The sequence below is a fragment of the Myotis lucifugus genome, unplaced genomic scaffold, assembly GCF_000147115.1.
Source record: "Myotis lucifugus unplaced genomic scaffold, Myoluc2.0 scaffold_1124, whole genome shotgun sequence".
Classification (NCBI taxonomy): Eukaryota; Metazoa; Chordata; class Mammalia; order Chiroptera; family Vespertilionidae; genus Myotis; species Myotis lucifugus.
This window is the reverse complement of record NW_005872172.1, coordinates 23,688-42,144: the sequence shown is the minus strand read 5'-3', so window position 1 is coordinate 42,144 and position 18,457 is coordinate 23,688. Positions and strand designations below refer to the sequence as shown.

Here is an 18,457-nt window from a genome sequence, read left to right as displayed (position 1 = left end):
CCCCCCCCCCCCCCCCCCAGGTCCCCAGGTTCCATCAGCAAAATGCAGGCGGTGGAGAAGAACGTGCCCCTGCAGGACCCGAGCGGCGCAGAGAGCTGCTCCTTCAAGCCCGGAGCCCCGGGGCCCGCCCGGCAGGACAACAGCAGCCCCGAGGAGCAGCCTCCCTGTAGGTCCCGGCCCGGGGCCCCGCGCCCCGCGCCCCTCGGGTGCTTAGTGTCCGGTCGGGGGGGGGCGCTGAGGGCCCGCAGCGCAGCCCTGGGCACCGCCCCCGGGTTGGCTCGTCCTCCCTCCGCACCTCGAGGCCTGGGGACCGCAAGGCCCCAAAGGGAAGCGCCTCGGGCTGAGGATGTGAATCGGGCAGGACGGGGGCCGAGTCCGTTCGGGTCGCTCCTCTTCTCTCTTGAGAGACAGGAGTGTTGCAGGTGACTGTGCTGCGACCAGCGGACCAGGCGGCCTCCTGAGCGGGAGCTGCGCGGGGGCGGCAGGGAGGCCGGGAAGGGCCCGGGAGGCGGCGGCGCCTGGGACCGGGCGGCACCGAATGTCCCCGGAGAGCGAGCAGTCCCTGCTGGGCCCTCCCCGCAGAGCCGCCCGGCGTCCTGTCCGAGGCTCCATCCTCAGGCCCCGTCGGTTCCAAGCCATCTTTGTTGTTCTTGTATTTTCAGTTTGTAGGTGGAAAATGGCAGGATGATAAAGAACCCAGTGATCCCAGGCCGGAATTGTGTTCTCTCAGCACTTCATTATCTCCAGAAGCAACTGCCCCGGGCTCCCACGCCCCTCACACTGTAGATGTTCCTGTTGGAGCACAAGGTCGCTTTGCTGGGTCCAATCTCACTGGGACCCAGCCTGCATTTCCCCTATAACCATCTGCAGAGTGTACCTAGTCACCCATCGGCAGACCTGTCCACATCCAGCAACATGAGTTAAATTCTTTTTTTTTTTGGTTAATCCTCACCCGAGGATATTTTTCCGTTTATTTTTAGAAAGAGTGGAAGATAGAGGGAAAGACAGAAACATCGATGTGGGAGAAACACATGGATTGGTTGCCTCCTGTACGCGCCCCAACCAGGGGCTGTGCCCGGGAGAAGTCTGCAACCAAAGCATGCTGCCCTTGACGGGAATCGAACTCAGACCCCTTTGGTCCACAGGCTGATGTTCTATGCACTGAGCCAAACCAGCTAGGGCATGAGTTAAATTCTTGAAGATTGAAGTGAGAAAAATTACTTCAAGGCCCTGCTACTTGAATTACGTTTGTTTCTCCTGTAGCCACATGGGGTCGCTGCTGGTTAAGAGACTGGCACTAAAGCGGCAAATTGGGTGCTTTGGAATCCAGATTTGAAATGTGGAGTCAAAGTGGGTTTTTTGGTAAATACAATTTAAGCAATTTAAGTTCTTGAGGTGGCTTTTTTAATGAATCCAGAGTTGAAAATCAACTCTCAGTAAAATAATCAAATTCCTCTTTAAAAAAAATAAATTTGAAATTGTATATACTAGGTTGACTTGGTTGAGTTAGTTAGTTATATTATCTCAAAAATGTCTTTGTCCCTGGGATCAGGAATTAAAAAAACCTGTCTTAGTTGCACTTTGCCTCTGCTTCCTCTGTGAGACCTCCTTCCTGAGCGGCTGTTGGAGTTGCATGTGCTGTAGGGAGCATCCAGTCTGGTCAGAGTAATGAACTTGCATTTGTTGTCGTTGGAAAGTGTGCCTGTGTGTATTTCCCTCAGTCCTTCAGTAAGCTGCTATAGCTCGATTGCTGAAGATGTTCTCTTAATTCTCATTTTGAACTAGTGAATTATTGGTAAGTTTACATATTTGACTGTGTTTGCCCATTTTCGCTGGGACTAAAGACTTCAGAGAGGCTGAAAAACAAAGGGAATTTTAACTATCCACTTAAGGTTCAATTCACCTAAGCAGGAACTTTGGTAAATCACCTTTTCCCCTTAACTTTTTTTTAAATTTATTTTTATTGTTAAAAGTATTATAGATGTCCCCTTTGTTGTTTTTTCCCCTCCACCCTGCACCTGCCCTTCCCATGCCTTCACCACACTATTGTCTGTGTCCATGGGCTATGCATATATGCATATAAGTTCCCCAGTTAATCTCTCCCCTCGACCACCCCCAACTCCACCTTCCCTCTGGAATTCGTTAGTCTGCTCCATGCTTCTATGTCTACAGATCTATTTTGTTCATTAGATTCCATATATACTTATCTATATGAGATCATGTGATATTTATCTTTTTCTGACTGGCTTATTTTGCTTAGCATAATACTTTCCAGGTCCATCCACGCTGTTGCAAATGGTAAGAATTCCTTCTTTTTTACTGCTGCATAGTATTCCATTATAGAAATAAATGTACCACAGCTTTTTTTATCCACTCATCTGCCAATGGGCACTTGGGCTGTTTTCAAATCTTAGCTGTTTTAAATTGTGTTGCTATGGACAGCAAAAGAAACGATCAACAAAGTGAAAAGAGAGCCCACCGCATGGGAGAATATATTTCCCAATGATACATCCAATAGGGATTAATTTCAAAGTATATAGGAACTCATACAACTTAACAAAGGAATGACCAACAATCCAATTGAAAAATGGGCAAAGAACCTAAATAGACACTTCTCCAAACTGTACATACAAATGGCCAAGAGACATATGAAAAAATGCTCAAAGTCACTAATCATCTAAGACAGTGGTTCTCAACCTTCTGGCCCTTTAAATACAGTTCCTCATGTTGTGACCCAACCATAAAATTATTTTTGTTGCTACTTCATAACTGTAATGTTGCTACTGTTATGAATCATAATGTAAATATCTGATATGCAGGATGGTCTTAGGCGACCCCTGTGAAAGGGTCGTTCGACCGCCAAAGGGGTCGAGACCCACAGGTTGAGCACCGCTGATCTGAGAGATGCAAATTAAAATGACAATGAGGTATCATCTTACACCTGTCAGAATGGCTGTCATCAACAAATCCACAAATGACAAGTATTGGTGAGATTGTGGAGAAAAGTACACTGCTGGTGGGAATGCAGATTGGTACAGCCTCTGTGGAAAACAGCATGGAGTTTGCTCAAAAAATTAAAAATGGAACTCCCATTTGACCCAGAGATCCCACTTCTAGGAATATATCCCAAGAAACCCAAATCACCAATCAGAAAGGATATATGCACCCCTTAACTTTTCACTTTGAAATATTTTAAATTTGTTGGAAAGTTAAAAAGAACATAGTGATGCCCACACGGTTAGCATTTCTGCCACATTGCCTGTGCGCACGCTCTATATTTTTTCTCATGGAAAATAAGTCATGTACCTCTAAAAACTTCATCATGTATCTTCTAAGAACAAAGGCATTCACCTATGTAACCTCTTTTCTACAATAACTTTTTGCATCATGAAATCTTTTTTTAAAATATATTTTTATTGATTTCAGAGAAGGGAGAAGGAGAGAAGGATAGAAACATCAATGATGAGAGAGAATCATTGATGGGCTGCCTCTTGCACGCCCCCTATTGGGGTTGAGCCCGCAATTCAGGCATGTGCCCTTGACCGGAATCGAACCTGGGACCCTTTAGTCCACAGGCCAATGTTCTATCCACTGAACCAAACAGGCTAGGGCCATTAAAGCTTTTTATAAATGGAAAACTCAAAAACATTTACAAAAGTAGAGAGGCTAGAATAATAAATCCCCATTTCATCATCACCAGCTTCAACAATTACCAAGTCATGGCCAGTCTTAGTTCCTCAGTATCCCCTGCACATCTAGGAGCCAAATACTTTCCTGTGAACAAATGACGCTTCATTGAAAGAGAGTGAGAAAAATGGTTTATTGTGTGAAACTTTGTTTTAGATGCCAAGTATCCAGTGTAACTACCATATATGCCTATTTCATGAGAATCTACTGGTTGGGTCTTTATTAACAACTTACAACAGTGGTTCCCAAACGTTAGTGACAAAAATGCTTAGCAATATTTAGTGAAACGAAATAAAGCTACTGTGCTGAGTTCTTCCTAAAGCTAAGTTGATTCCACTTACAGGACTGCTCTTTACTCTGGCAGGATTCCCTGTCTGTTCTTTTAGAGGCTACCCTGGGCTTTCGTCTGTAAATGATGGTTTCAGTGGTGGCAGAGTGGAGTTTTATTTGTGCATTTGCTTGTTTCTCTGGGCATAGACGGCTAAACAGAAAGCTGGCAAGTTGTCAAAGTCTTTTTGGAAATTTTATTAGTCTGTGACATACTAAAATATGGGAGCTACTGCTTTAGAAGACCAGGTGATGTGGGCCCCTTGAGTACCATCATGTGGGGAATTTAACTTTATCAGAAGCAGAAAGAGAAGTATGGAATCATAATATACGTTTATATCTTTGCAAATAAATTGTTTCTTTGCCACTTGTTACTTTGTAGGAGAAAGGTCATAATCAGTTTCACTTGCTGTTTTTTATAAAATAACTTCTTTGGTCCTCTCTTACCCCCATGGGGCCTGGCGTTCAGAAAACATAAAAGACTAGAACAATTGAACGAGTTTGTGTAAGATCAGTTCGAATCCAAACGTGGGGCCTCCTCAGTCTAGTGAGTGTGAATAACTAGACACCAGACTTGTGTGGGTGCCCATTGCCCACCACGAGTTCTCTCTGCCACAGGTCTGACAGAGCCAGTTAACGATGTTCCCGAGCTGAGCTGCAGGATTGGGATGGATCATGATTCCCACAGGGAAGAGAAGGTTTTACCTCCAAGCAGGTACAGGCTCCTCTTGTTTCCCTTCCTACTGGTCCTGGGGTAGGTGTTAGCACTAATGGGCTGCTTGCCAGATGGGAAGCATTCTTATTTAATGACTAGAGGCCCAGTGCACAAAAATTTGTGGGGGGGGGGGCGGGCCTCAGCCTGGCCATTGCCCTCTCACAGTCTGGGACCCCTCGGGGGATGTCCACCTGCTGGCTTAGACCCGCTCCCCAGGGGAATGGACCTAACCTAGCAATCAGACATCCCTCTGGCAGCCCTGGAGCCCTCGGGGGATGTCCACTTGCCAGCGGGGAGCAGGCCTAAGCTGCAGTCGGACTCCTTACCACTGCTGAGGAGGCGGAAGAGGCTCCTGCCACCACCGCTGTGCTGGCAGCCGTCAGCCTGGCTTGTGGCTGACCAGAGCTCCCCCTGTGGGAGTGCACTGACCACCAGGGGGCAGCTCCTGCATTAACCATCTGACCCCTGGTGGTCTGTGTGTGATAGTGACCAGTCATTCCCAGTCATTCTGCTGTTAGGGTCAGTTTGCATATTACCCTTTTACTATATAGGATAGAGGCCTGGTGCAGCCTTAAGATAATGAAACAGAAGTGTGATCAGTTATAACTGGTGGTATCAGGGGGTCAAGAAGCAAATTTTGTTGAACCAGTGAGTAAATGAAAGCAATTACTATTGTCAGCTGTTCACTCTGGGACCTCAGTTAATAATCCAATAGAAATACGTGGATGTCAGACCTCTGACAGCTACGGAGGAAGCAGCCTGGAATCGCCAGCCATGGCTGCAGCTAAAACAGTGCTCACTGTCTCTCAGTTTCTGTGGGTTGGAACCTGGGCAATGGCTTAACTGTGCCGTCAGCCTGTTGCCTGCTGGCGGGGGCATCCCTCAGCCCCTCGCCACCTAGACCTCCCCACAGGGCAGCTGGCTTCCCTCACTGGGAGAATGAGAGTGTGGCAGTCGCCGCCCAAGACAGAACGGCCGGCTCTGCTACTTCTGTTCCCTAGAGGGGAGTCCCTAAACCCAGCCCACACTCTAGGGAAAGAGTACACCACGGTGTGAATACCAGGAAATACAGATCTTTAGGGTCATTTTATCAGCTGCCTACACCAGCTCCTATCACTTACTCTTTTGAGTGAGAACAGATGAGAAGCCACAGATAAAAAGATTAATTTTCTAATAGTGGCACTTTCACCTGTTTTTTTCTGGCTTCATGATCAGCTTAATTTGTGAATGAGACTCATAACCCTGTTGATAAATAGTCCTCCTCCCCCTCCAGCTTTGTTCTGAGTCCTCTTAGTCCTATTGACATCGCAGTGAGAAGCACTCAGTAAGGAGGAAGCGCAGGGCTCTGCTGCTCACTGGCAGTTAAGTGAGTAAAGTCACGTCAGATTTTACATTTTTTAAACAGTTCTGATTCCCACCAATAACCAGGTAAATCATGGCAGAGGTTGGCCGGCTGCCTTACATGCTTTTGTATTCACAACTCCGGGAACCTGTTACTAAGGTGCCCTTCTCTGTCCCAAGCTGCTGCCCTGGTCTTCATGCTCTGACTGCCCCCTGCCCGGTGCCAGCAGGTGTCCACACCTCGCCCAGCTCCTCTGGGACAGGTTTTCACCCAAATCCAGACCTACCACCTCTCTCGCCACTTAGATGTGGCAGGAGGGGAGGAAAATGGAACAGGGGAGCGGAGGTCTGCTGGGGGCCGTGGCCAAGGAGCAGGGCCGGCAGAGGCGGAGGAAACAGTTTGAGGTTACTCATTATTGGCAATTGGCTTTCCTGTGGGCTCATCCGATGCTGTGGGTTCCTAAAGAAATCCCATGTTTAGGCATCATTCATCAGACATTGTTGAGTCCGTACTATGTGGTGGGCAGAATGCTGAGCGCTGGGGCGAGATACAACTAGAGCTGGAGCTGTAGGTGAGCCAGGCACTGTCTTTGCTGCCAAGAACTTTCGTAGGGAAGACAGCTGATAGCAGAAAATGACGGATAAGTTGTGTGTATGGAGCTTAATGAGCTCGATCAGCTGCCCCCGGAGGATCAGAGAGGTGTGCCCTGGAGGGAGATTTCGCCTTGAAGACTTGAGTTGAGTCTCTGAAGATGAATAGGTGCTTTCCAGGTGCTGTCGACTGCTCCAGGTACAGGAAGCAACATGTTGGAGGCACAGAGTGGTGGTATACAAGGTGCTTTCCAAGGGCTTGGTATGGTTGCACACAAGGCACTGAGACACAGGAGGAGGTAAATTGGAAAGGGAGGCAGAGCAGTATCAGGAGGTGCATACAGTATAAGCCATTTATGCTGCTGGTGATGGGAAGCCCTTAAAGGGCTGTAAGTGAGCATGACATCATGATCAGAATTGCATCTTAGGAAAATCACTGGTTTTAGAATGAACTGGTGGAGAACAGATTAAAAAGAGACAAGACAGGCAGGAGGATCCGTGAATAGACTATGACGGTGGTCCAAGTAAGAGATGATGGTAGGCAGGGATGAACTCCAGAGACATTCAAGAAGCAAAATGTATGGACTCAGAGGAGGATTGAATAAATAGGATGAAGAGGAAAGAGCTCAGCACAATTCCAGCGCACACTGGGCCGGGGGACAGATGATAGTTGGTTACCTCTGATGGCTGAGATTTGTGAGTAGGGAGAGGAACTTTGACTTGTCTGTTCATCTTTGTGTTGCCTTTTTTCCTTTTTACAAGGAGCATGCATCACTGCTGTGCTTTTTTTAAAGGGCAGATGTTTAATTCAAGACAACCAGTACCTATTTGGAAATGATGAGGTTCAGCCTCAGAATTTTCAAATAGTTCTTTTTCTGTTAGTCTAACTCTGTAGCACAAAGACATCATTTAAGTAAACATTCAGAGGAAAATTGATTCCTGTCATTTCTGTTTTTTTAATTAACTAGAGGCCCGATGCACGAAATTCGTGCAAGGGGCTCGGCCCTCATAGCCCCAACTGCCTTGGCCCTCGCAGCCCCGGCTTCATCTGGAAGGTTGTCCGGACAGTTGTTCTGCTGTTCAGTCTAATTAGCATATTAACTATTTATTATATAGGATATTTTTAGAGCAGTTTTAGTTCTACAGAAAAATGATCAGAAATTACAGAGAGTTCCCACCTACTCACCTATTATTTACATCTTTATTAGTGTGGTGCATTTGTTACAATGGACAATCCAGTATCAACACATTAACTCAAGTCCATAGTTTATGTTGGGGTTCACTTTTTGAGATGTATATACTATGGGTTTTGAAAATGTATAATGATGTGTATCCACTATTACTGTATCATACATAGTAATTTCACTGCCCTAAAATTCCACTGAGCTCCACCTCTTCATCCTTCCTCACCTCCCCTCTCCCCCCCGCCCCGCCCCACCGCCGCCCCCCAAATCCTTGGCAACCAGCGATCTGTATGCTGTCTCCATCGGCTTCCAGAAGGTCCTGTATTTGGACTCATCCAGTAGGTGGCCTTCTCAGATTGGCTTCTCTCACTCGGCAGTGCGCATGTAAGGCCTCTCTGTGTCTTTGGGGGTCTTGAGAGCTCATTCCTCTTCAGCACTGAATAACCTTCCATTTACCCACTCACCTATAGAATGGCATTGTGGTTGCTTCCAAGCTTTGGCGATTATGAATAAAGCTCTATCGACCTCCATTTGCAGGCTTTTGTGTGGACATAGTTTTCAGCTCACTTGAGTAAATGCCAAGGAGCATGATGCCTGGATCGTACGGCAAGGGTGTGCTCGGTTTTGTAGAAACTGCCACATTGTCTTCAGGAGTGGCGGCACCATCTTCATCCCCACCAGCAGTGACTGAGAGCTCCTGCTGCCCCAGTGTTCTGGGTTTTGGACTTTCTGATAGGTGTGTACAGTATCCCATCTGAATTTTAATTTGCAGTTCCCTAATGACATATGTTGCTGACCATCTTTTCATAGGCTTATTTGCCATCTGCATATCTTCTTTGGTGAGGTGTTGGTTCAGATCTTTTTCATTTTAAAATTGGGTTGTTTGTTTTCTTATTGTTGAGTTTTAGGAGTTCATTGTATATTTTGGAAAACAATCCTTTATCAGATGTGTGCTTAGCAAAGACTGTCTGTGGCTTGTCTTTTAATTCTCATAACAGTGTCTCTCAGAGAGCAGAAGTTCTTAATTTTAATGAAGTGCAACTTACCAATTTTTTCCTTTTTTGGGTCTTGCTTTTGGTGTTGTATCTGAAAGTCATAGAAAAGCCCAAGGTGACCTAGATGTTCTCCTAGTTATCGTCTAGAAGTTTTATAGTTTTCTGTTTAGTCTGTGAGCCATTTGTGGAAGGTAGAAGGTCTGTGTCTGAGTCATATTTTTGCCTGTGGGTGTCCCGTTGTTCCAGCACTGTTTGTTGAAAAGACTATGCTTTCTAAATGGAACTGCCTTTGCTTCTGTTTTTTTAAGGGTAAGAGGACCAATCTTCCTGGCTGCCATGACTGGCTGCCTGGTAGTGGCACTGAGCCTGGGGTAGAGGAGGAGCTGGTCTGGAGGAGGAAGATAGTGAATTCCATTTAGATGCCGATTTGGAAGTGTCTGTGGGTATTTCAGTGCAATGTGCAGTCAAAGAGGGAAAATCCTTTCCTGGATCTGAGGACTAGAGGGCAATGACAGACTCTTTAGTGCATTGCTGTATGTGCACACAAATAGAAACCGAGCCCCGTGTCATCTAGGCCAGAGCTCCACCTGGCCTCTGCTCAGGGTTCTTCCTGCCGCAGAGGGGGGGCGGCTCTGGATCACTGGGCCCTTGACATCCACGTCTGACCCCAGCTCTTCAACTCTGCTGCAAGCCACACGCAGTTCTTGGCCTTCCCCTGTCAGTATAATGGTCTTTTATCGCAGCAAACACTGTCTGTGTGGGGCTTAGGAGACAGGACCTTATGACAGTTTTTGGACAGAGAAAGTAATTTGTATTTAACCCCTTTACAGTCTGGAAGGCCAGGCCAAGGACGCAATGCACAATGCCTTTTGGGATCACCTTAAAGAGCAGCTATCAGCTACGCCCCCAGACTTCAGCTGTGCTCTTGAACTTCTGAAAGAAATTAAAGAGGTGAGTCACCAGCCTTCCGCTGGTAGATGTAAAGTTCCCAGGCATCCCAGCTCATTCGAATGTCAGTGGCTAGCAAATTCCAACTGGCATGGCCCATGAATCAGTCAGAATCTAACCTGTAGACAGAAGTGCACAGTCACTTCAACAAGGAGTTTTAATATAAAAATTACCACAGGGCATTGGAGAAATGAGGGCTGTGGGCTAGTCAGAAGCAAGGGGAACTCTCAGGAATACCGGAAAATCAGCTCTAAGGCGAGCCCACCACACCGAGGCTGACATAGACACCCAAGGGTCCACTTGGGAGGGCACAGCTGTGCCGGGGAAGTTGCTGGCCTGTGTGTGCTGCTGAGCACCGTGCACGGCAGGAGCCCGCCTGGGAGACGCCACTCAGGCCGTGGGAGCCGGGCGCTGGCACAGCCATGCCTCCTGCAGGAGCTGCCAACTGAGCAGTCTACTCGGAGAGAAAGGCTCTCGGCTTTTGCCTTGTCTTTCTAGTATGTGATGGGCACACCCTAAAGCGACCTGCCCCACCCCACCCCGAGATCCACATCCTTAAATAGTCCTGTCTCCTTGATGGGGACGAGATCTGTAACTTACCTCTAACCAGTGGAATATGGCAAAGGTGGTGGGACGTCACACCTCACTGCAGAAGACTCTCAGCAGACGGAGGTCCTCCTGCGGGCCTGGGAGAACAAACAGGTGCCTATGGAGAGGCCACCTGGCAGGGAGCTGCAGGTGCCTCAGGACCAGCCTCCAGCCAGCAGCCAGTCAGAAGCTGGGGCCCTTCGGGTTACAGCTGTAAGGAAGTGAATTCAGCCACGATTTGAATGAGCCCAGCTGACACCTTGTTACAGCCTGGCGAGACCCTGAACAGAGGACCCAGTAAATAAACTGTGCCTGGACCCCTGACCCACAGATGCTGTGAGACAACAAATGTATATGCTTGCTTTTTCTTTTAAAAAAATATGTTTTTATTAATTTTAGAGAGAAAGGAAGAGGGAGAGAGAGTTTAGAAACATCAGTGACGAAAGAGAATCACTGATCAGCTGCCTCCTGCCTGCCCCCTACTGGGGATAGAGCCCACAACCCGGGCATGTGTCCTGACCAGGAATCTAACTATGACATCCTGGTTCATGGGTCAACCACTGAGTCATACCAGCCAGGCTATATATGCTTAATTAAGCCTCTGAGTATATGGTAATTTGTTATGCTGCATAGAAACTAATTAATAGTGCCCTTTACAGATGATGCTTAAAGTTTACCATCTAGTAAAGAAAAAATATTTAAAGGACTTCATTTCTTTCAGAGCTGAGAAAACAAGGGTGGATTTAGGGCAGAGAGACAATCAAGTGATGAATGTCACATTTCACTCCTTTGGCTGCTCAGCTTCCACACACTGAACCCCCCGTCACCCAGTCTCACCGCTGGGCAGGTTGGACAACACCGAGCTCCTCATGAGAGGAGCGCAGCCCCCAGGGCTGCCCGATGTCCGATGGTCAGGGCTTACTTTCTGACGAGGCCCAGGAGCCAGCCAGAACCATTTCTCCAAAGGCAAGTAGTTCTGCATAGCTGTGCTCCAAACCCCTGGAGACCTGTGCTGTGCGGCCCCTGCTGGCCAGAGGCGCTGGACGGCACCCTTACTTGCCACGGACACTTCACGTATCTCAGCCCTGCTGGATGGTAAGGCCAAGTGGTCGTGTGGCTGGTACAGCTGCCTGGACTTGCTGCGGAGCCTCCTCGGGCTCTGGTTCCCACTTGAAATTGGTAACCTATGAGTGACTCAAAATGGGTGTCGAATCAGAACTGTAGAGGGTTTTTTTAATTGTAAGAGTTTGAGTTTACTTGAGCCAAACTGACAACATGCCAGGAAGCAAGATCTCAAATGCTCCGAAGGAGGACCGTTTTGCAGTGTCTTTTATACACCCGGAATGAACAGTGGAGAAGAACCGTGGACAGGGCTTGCTTGAGGTGAAGATGAACCTTTTACTGAAGAAGTTATGTGCCAGCTAGGAACTTATGATGAGTCACGTGGCGTACCAGATTGGCACCAGAGTCCCTCCACCTCCACAAAACCCTGAGGTGCTGTATGCGGCCTCGACACAAAGGCCTGCAAGGGCTGCGCCTCTTTTTCACGGTGGGTACCGTGAGGCACACCGCCGGCCATTCACCTGGGAGGACTTGGCTGGCCAGGTGCACACCTCTGGAGCTCTGCCAGCTTCACCGGGCCCACGGCAGCTGCATGATGCGGGGGACTAGCCATCCTCCAGTCTGCCTGCCTAAGGCAGGGGTGGGGAGCCTTTTTCCTGCTCAGGGCCATTTGGATGTTTATAACATCACTCACAGGCCATGCAAAATGGTCAACTTAAAAATTAGCCTGCTGTCTTTGGTCAAACACTTAACTAACTCACCCCTAAAGCCTTGGCAGGGCCAGGCCAAATGATTTCTCGGGCCTTATACAGCCCATGGGCCGGACGTTTCCCACCCCTGTTCTAAGGCATCCAAAACGTGGAGTACTTGCTACTTGCTGCTCATGAGAGCCATGGGCATCAGCCATTTCAGTGAGAACTTCTCTTATGCCAGTTTTGTGTCACTCAGCATCTAATCAGGATGAAGAAACAAGACAGTAATTTGAACAAAGAGAAGCTGGGTGCCAGGCTTGCCCGGGGGAGCGCACGGACCAGGGGGACCTCTTCCTCTCGCTGTCACATGGGAGGCGCTGAGGGCTCCAGAGTGAAACTGGCATAGTTCACCATGAAGTACAGGGTACAGAGCAGCTTCCATTTCCACAGCTTACAGCAAAGCTGAGCACATGGGATCTTGTTATGACAACACGGTGTTCCATTCAATTAAACGGACGTTCATCGAACCCCATCCCTCGACCCCACTGTGTTCTGTCTGCTAAGAGGCACGGAGATGAGGCAGAGACTGCTCACAGGGACCTTACATTTTCAGTTAATAGACTATTTCCGGTGACACCTGACAGTTCCTTTGCCTAGTTCCTCCTTGCTCTTTGAAGTAAATCTCAAGCCTGCTTTTTAAAATGAAGAGCGCCTCGTCGCCATGTGGTGTGTATTTTATATTTGTTGCACCCTGAGTTCCTTTTTATCACACGCCTTCATCTTGTTTCTCTCTTTATCTCATTCTGTCTAGAGAATGATATCTTATTGCTGTAATTGGTTCCTAAAGCCGTGGCCTATTATTGGTCCTTAAACAAAGATAAATATTAGGAAATTTAGGGACTCGACTTCTTGATCCTTAAAAGACACAGCCTGGGCCCCGGCTGGGGTGGTTCAGTTGGTTGGAGTGTCGATCCATCCTGTAGGCTGAGATGGCAGGTTCGATCCCCAGTCAGGGCACATACCCAGGTTTTGGGTTTGATTCCCTTGAGAGAGAGAGAATCTCTCCCCCTCTCTGAACAGCAGACACCGGCTGGGATGTGTGTGGCTAATGGGGTTTCCGTGAGGAAAGTGAGGCTCTGAGCAGAGTGCAGCCTCCTGGGCTTTCTTCCTGGGCAGATCTTGCTGTCGCTGCTGTTGCCACGCCAGAGCCGCCTAAGAAGTGAGGTGGAGGAAGCTCTGGCCGACGACCTGCTGCAGCGGGAAGCGGAGCACGGGGACCTGAACATCCTCCGTCTCTCCAAGTGCATCCTCAGCATGATGACCCTGCTGTGCGCGCCGGTTCGGGATAAGGCCGTGCAGAAGCTAGACGGCATCACAGACTCCGCTCTGCTCCTGAGGTGAAGCCTGGCTACTGTCCCTGGAACCTGCCGCCCCCGGGCCACACCCCGAGTGGCTGCCCCTCTCAGCTGCTCTTCCCTGCGAACCCCATCCTGAGTCCTTCTCTCTGGCCTATGAGCTTCTCTTTTCCAAAGATGGCCTTGCAGGGCCCTCTGGGGATCCTCAGGTGGGCTGGCCCCATATAACATCCTACCATGCAACATTCGTGTCTTTTCTTCCAAGAAGTTCAAACATTGCTTTCCCAGGTTTTCTTGTTGCAATTCACATAGTATGAGGGGCAGAGGTGAGGGGTTATCCCCATTTCATAGCTCCAGAAAATTAAAAAAAAAATAGTAGACCCACAACCCTGGCCAGGTAGCTCAGTTGGTTAGATTGTCGTCCCAATACTCCAAGGTTGTGGGTTTGATCCCCAGTAAGGACACATACAAGAATCAACCAGTGATGCATAAATAAGTGGAACAAGTCTCTCTCTCTCTGTCTCTGTCTCTGTCTCTCTTTCTTTCTCCCCATTCCTTCCTCTCTCTCTCTCTCAAATCAATAAAATAAAATAAAGTAATTGGCCCAGAAACAGCATCACCTATAATCCCACTTCCCAGAGAGAATGGTTAGTGTCTGGTGTGGTCTTCCACAGATGCCCTTTTTAAGAGCAGAGTGGGTGTGGGAGGAGGTCTGGCTCAGAGGCTTCGAGGTCCAGACACCTGTTTCCCACGCTGCCGCCCGCTTGCTCTGGGCCTGGGTCCTAGAGCAAGGACTTCCAGGTGTGGCACACGCCAACCACCCTATTAGCCCATCCCTGGCCTTCTTGGTCATTTCTGTCTGCAGTCTTAGACACGGGACGTTCACCCCTGCATCTTTGTAAATGAGGGGGCAGGGCTGTCAGTTTAGAGCCCCCTGACTCCCGGAGACCCTCTTGGAGCATGAACACGCTGTTCTATGTTTCAGAGGGATCTTCCAGGTTCTGGGCCTGATGAAGATGGACATGAGGAACTACACGCTGCAGAGCCGCCAGCCCCACCTGCGGGAGCACTCCATCCTGCACGAGCGGGCGCAGTTCCAGGAGCGCCTCAGCCAGCAACCAGGTGCGCGGGTGGGCGGAGCGGCCTGGGGCTGCCTAGAAGGCCAGCCAGCACTGCCTCCTAGGCCAGTGATGGCGAACCTTTTGAGCTCGGCGTGTTAGTATTTTGAAAAACCCTAACTTAACTCTGGTGCTGTGTCACATATAGAAATCTTTTGATATTTGCCACCATAGTAAAACAAAGACTTATATTTTTTATATTTATTTTCTATATGTAAATGCCATTTAACAAAGAAAAATCAACCAAAAAAATGAGTTCACGTGTCATAGGTTCACCATCACTGTTCTAGAAGTTTCTTCCCTGGTGTGTGTGGTGGTGGTGGGGGGTGCGGGGGGAGCAGTCATCTAAGACAGAAAGGCACCCCATCAGCATTAGCTCCTGGCCGGGGAATCCTGAGCGGACCCTCCCGCTGAGGCTGCCGCCCCGCCCCAGGCCTCCTGAACCACACGACCAAGTGGCTGAGCCGCGCGGCCGAAGACCTGAGGCCTGTCCCCGACGCTCCCACCTCCAGCGGGGCTGGCCCCTCTCCAAGCGAGGCAGCCTCCAGCCCGGAGCCCCTGAGCCCCGCCGTGGTGCTGTCCCAGGCTTTCCTGAACCTTCTTCTCTGGAAGCCTGATGACGACGAGGAGTTCCCTGAGGTAGGCCTGTGGGGCGGCCCCGCAGCTGTGGCCGGGACCTCGGGCAGGGCCCCGCCTCACGGGCTGTCCCATCCTCAGACGCTGCTGGCGGACAGGGCACGGCTGCGGGAGCTGGAGGTGCAGCTGCGCCGCCTCACCGTCCTGGCCTCCGTCCTGCTGGTGGCCAGCAGCTCCTGTGGTGGCAGCGTCCTGTTCGGCTCCCCGCAGTTCGTGGACAAGCTGAAGCGCACCACCCAAGCCCTCACCGAGGAGTTCGATTCCAGGTGAGCTGCACGGACCTTTGTCTTTCGAGATGACACGTCCGAGGACACAGGCGGGTACGGCCACAGCGAGGCCCATGGCCCAGGTCGCTGGGGTCTCTCTGTAGCTGGACTTGAGGCTTGTGACAGAGACACACAGAACTGAGAACTGTCCTCCAAGAGGAGTAGCATGGGGGCTGTTTGCTGCGAAGTGATTCGCCCTCTTGTTTGCTGCACAGGAGCCGCTGGGCTGAGAGGCTGGGGGGCTGGGTTAGTGGGCTTGTGAGACGGGATCAGGTAGCGTGGCGTGCAGGCCCTCACGCCGGCGGGTGGTCACTGTCACTGGTGAGAGCCGGACAGCCCTGAGAAATGTCCAAGAAAGTCTTAAAATGGACCTCCGTGCACACAGACAAATGCCGGGAGGCTGAGGGACACTGAGGTGTTCCGAGGGCCGAACCCAATGCTCGTCGGAGTTGGTTTTAATTTATCTTGTTCCCTGAGAAGTAGAAGGTGGTGCTGTATGTAGAGAATAGTCGATGTGTTGAGATAAGAGCGAGACACCGAATCCACCCATTGGCTGGGCTGCTGCCAGGCTGGGTGGGGGCAGGAGGAGGTCTGGGAGTCCCCCTCCAGGGCTCCGGCCCATGCCAGGCTGCGGTGGCTCCCAGCCTCCTCTCCCTGTGCTCTAGGCCCGAGGAGGCCATGCTGACTGTGAGCCAGCAGGTGTCTCAGGAGATCCACCAAAGCCTCAAGAGCATGGGCCTCGCTCCTCTGAGCAGCGACAACATCGCCTCTCTGATGGGACAGATCCAGGACATTGCCCACGCGCAGAACTGTGTCCGCAGCGTCATCGGTGAGTGTCCCGGGTGGGGAGGCCGTGTGGCTGAGGGAGACTCCCCTTAGAAGTTGGCCGCTGAGCCACCTGCCGGTAAAAGGCGCGATCTCTGGGCAGGTCACGTGTCAGGCTTTAGTTTTTCAAAATGTTGGGTTGAAAAAATATATCTTTTGTAGTTGAAAGACGGACTCTGGCTCTAAGGAAGATCCGCACCAGGAATTCATGACTTCCAGGTGTGGCACACGCCAACCACCCTATTAGCCCATCCCTGGCCTTCTTGGTCATTTCTGTCTGCAGTCTTAGACACAGGACGTTCACCCCTGCCCACAGGCAACGCTGCTGGCTAGGCTGGCGGCCACTCCCCTGGCAGGGACTCCTGCCCCCACCGTCCCACGTGGGAATGGAGCTCTGAGCTTGGCCTTGCTCTTAACCTCAGCCATCCAAGAGCTCAGCCTGAGCGCCTCCTACGTGTCATATCCTCATCAGTCACTGGTGGGTACTGAGCAAGCTTTGGAATGGTCAAAAACATACTAGCCACTGGTTGTCAATCCTTGCTTTGCCCTTGAGGGCTATATAGCAGCTCTCCTCCCGGTCCCCCTCCCCAAACAAAACAGATTTCCATGTCTAGTGAGGTTAACTTAGAGCTTGGACGAGTGCAGGGCCGCTTCTCCCTGAACGTCGCCTGCCGCTTCCCTTCTCATTGTCTTTCCTGCTCACAGATCAGCGGATCCACCTGTTTCTCAAATGCTGCTTGGTTCTCGGTGTGCCTCGCTCTCTGCTAGACCTCCCCGGGGGCCTCACTCTCATTGAGGCAGAGCTGGCAGAACTGGGCCAAAGGTTTGTCAACCTAACGCACCACAATCAGCAGGTGTTCGGCCCCTACTACACGGAGATCCTGAAAACCCTCATCCCCCTGGGCCAGGCCCCGAAAACAGGAGTGGAGTCCCTCTGATGGACCAGCCCTGAGCCCTGGCGCCTTGATCCAGGAGAGAAGCCCATTGTTTTCCTGGGTGACATCACAGAGACTAGCCCATCAGCAGCCTCCCTCCCTCCTGCAGCCAGTACCAGCGCTGTAGTGACCACACATGTAAACACCAGCGGGCCCCACGCATTCATTAATAAACTTGTGAACTGCAAGCAAACGCTCACTCTGTGCAGCCATGGCCAGAACCTGTGCCCTTGGCCCCCAGCGAGCTACAAAGCCAAGAGCCGAGCTGGGAGCCCAGGCACCAGGCAGGTTTTGTCTGAGGGCTCAGAATCCTGCAGAATGACCACTATGTGAGTATAATGGCTCCTGTGGAAGTTAGAAACTTATTTTGTGCAGTTGAGCTCAGCATTGGGCGTGGTTGTAAGGAGTCCTTAGGAATCTGTCTCCAGGGCCTAATTCCCTGAGGGTTTCCAGTGGTGCAACATGAGGTCAATAAGTAGAGCTTCCACTTCCTCTTCTGTGGAGGGGTCTGGAGCCCAGTGCCTGGGTAAGGTGGGTGCTGGCTGCTGTAGGCACACTGGTGACAGGTGTCAGAGCTCATGGCGTCTTGAGTGTCAGAGTTCAGGCTTGGACAGTGAGGCCAGGGAGCTACTTGGGCTGTTTTCCTTGGCCCTGTCCTCTAGCTGAGCGATCCTGCCCCCCATCTCTAAGCCGAGAGCGCTTCCTGACTACATGCTGGGCCTGCAGAGGTTTGGGCTCTGAGTTCCTGTTGGCAACACAAGTGAGAGGTGCTCGGAAAGGCCTGGCTCGTGGATATCAGCCAACGTCTTCAGGTGCCTGCAGATCAGCGCAACTTAGCAGGGCGGAGCCGAGAGTGCTCCATTCAGATTTGGTTCTTACCCCCTTTTGTAATGTGCAGAGAAAGTGGAATCCACGTATGTGCTCTCCGGGTAAGGTAAGGAGAAACAAGGTTCTCATGTTTCCAGAGATGGAGGGAGCTGGTTATAACACTTCCTCCAGGAAGAACCAATAAGGATTGAGTTCCAATAGCCCAGGGCTCCCCCCATGGGCTTCCTTCTTAGAGAGCAGAGCCTGGACAGGCTGGTCAGCACAGCCGCCTGTGGTGCGGCTCTGACCAGAAAAGCTGGGGGTCTGGACCTTTGTTTCCAGTCTCGTAGCCAGACACCCTCAGGGTGGGGAAGCCAGAAAAAGG

The 18,457-nt window shown here is 50.4% G+C and overlaps 1 protein-coding gene across 1 annotated transcript; it reads left to right on the top strand.

The window, feature by feature from the left end:
- The first annotated feature begins 36 nt into the window (after positions 1–36).
- Positions 37–17,416, top strand: TCP11 (t-complex 11). Its single transcript, XM_006107350.3, has 9 exons — positions 37–166; positions 4,633–4,729; positions 9,671–9,791; positions 13,307–13,527; positions 14,471–14,607; positions 15,037–15,242; positions 15,321–15,505; positions 16,171–16,334; positions 17,036–17,416. Exons 1-9 carry the CDS (start codon positions 43–45, stop codon positions 17,266–17,268), a joined length of 1,488 nt encoding a protein of 495 aa, XP_006107412.1. The 5' UTR covers positions 37–42; the 3' UTR covers positions 17,269–17,416.
- The last annotated feature ends 1,041 nt before the right edge of the window (positions 17,417–18,457 follow it).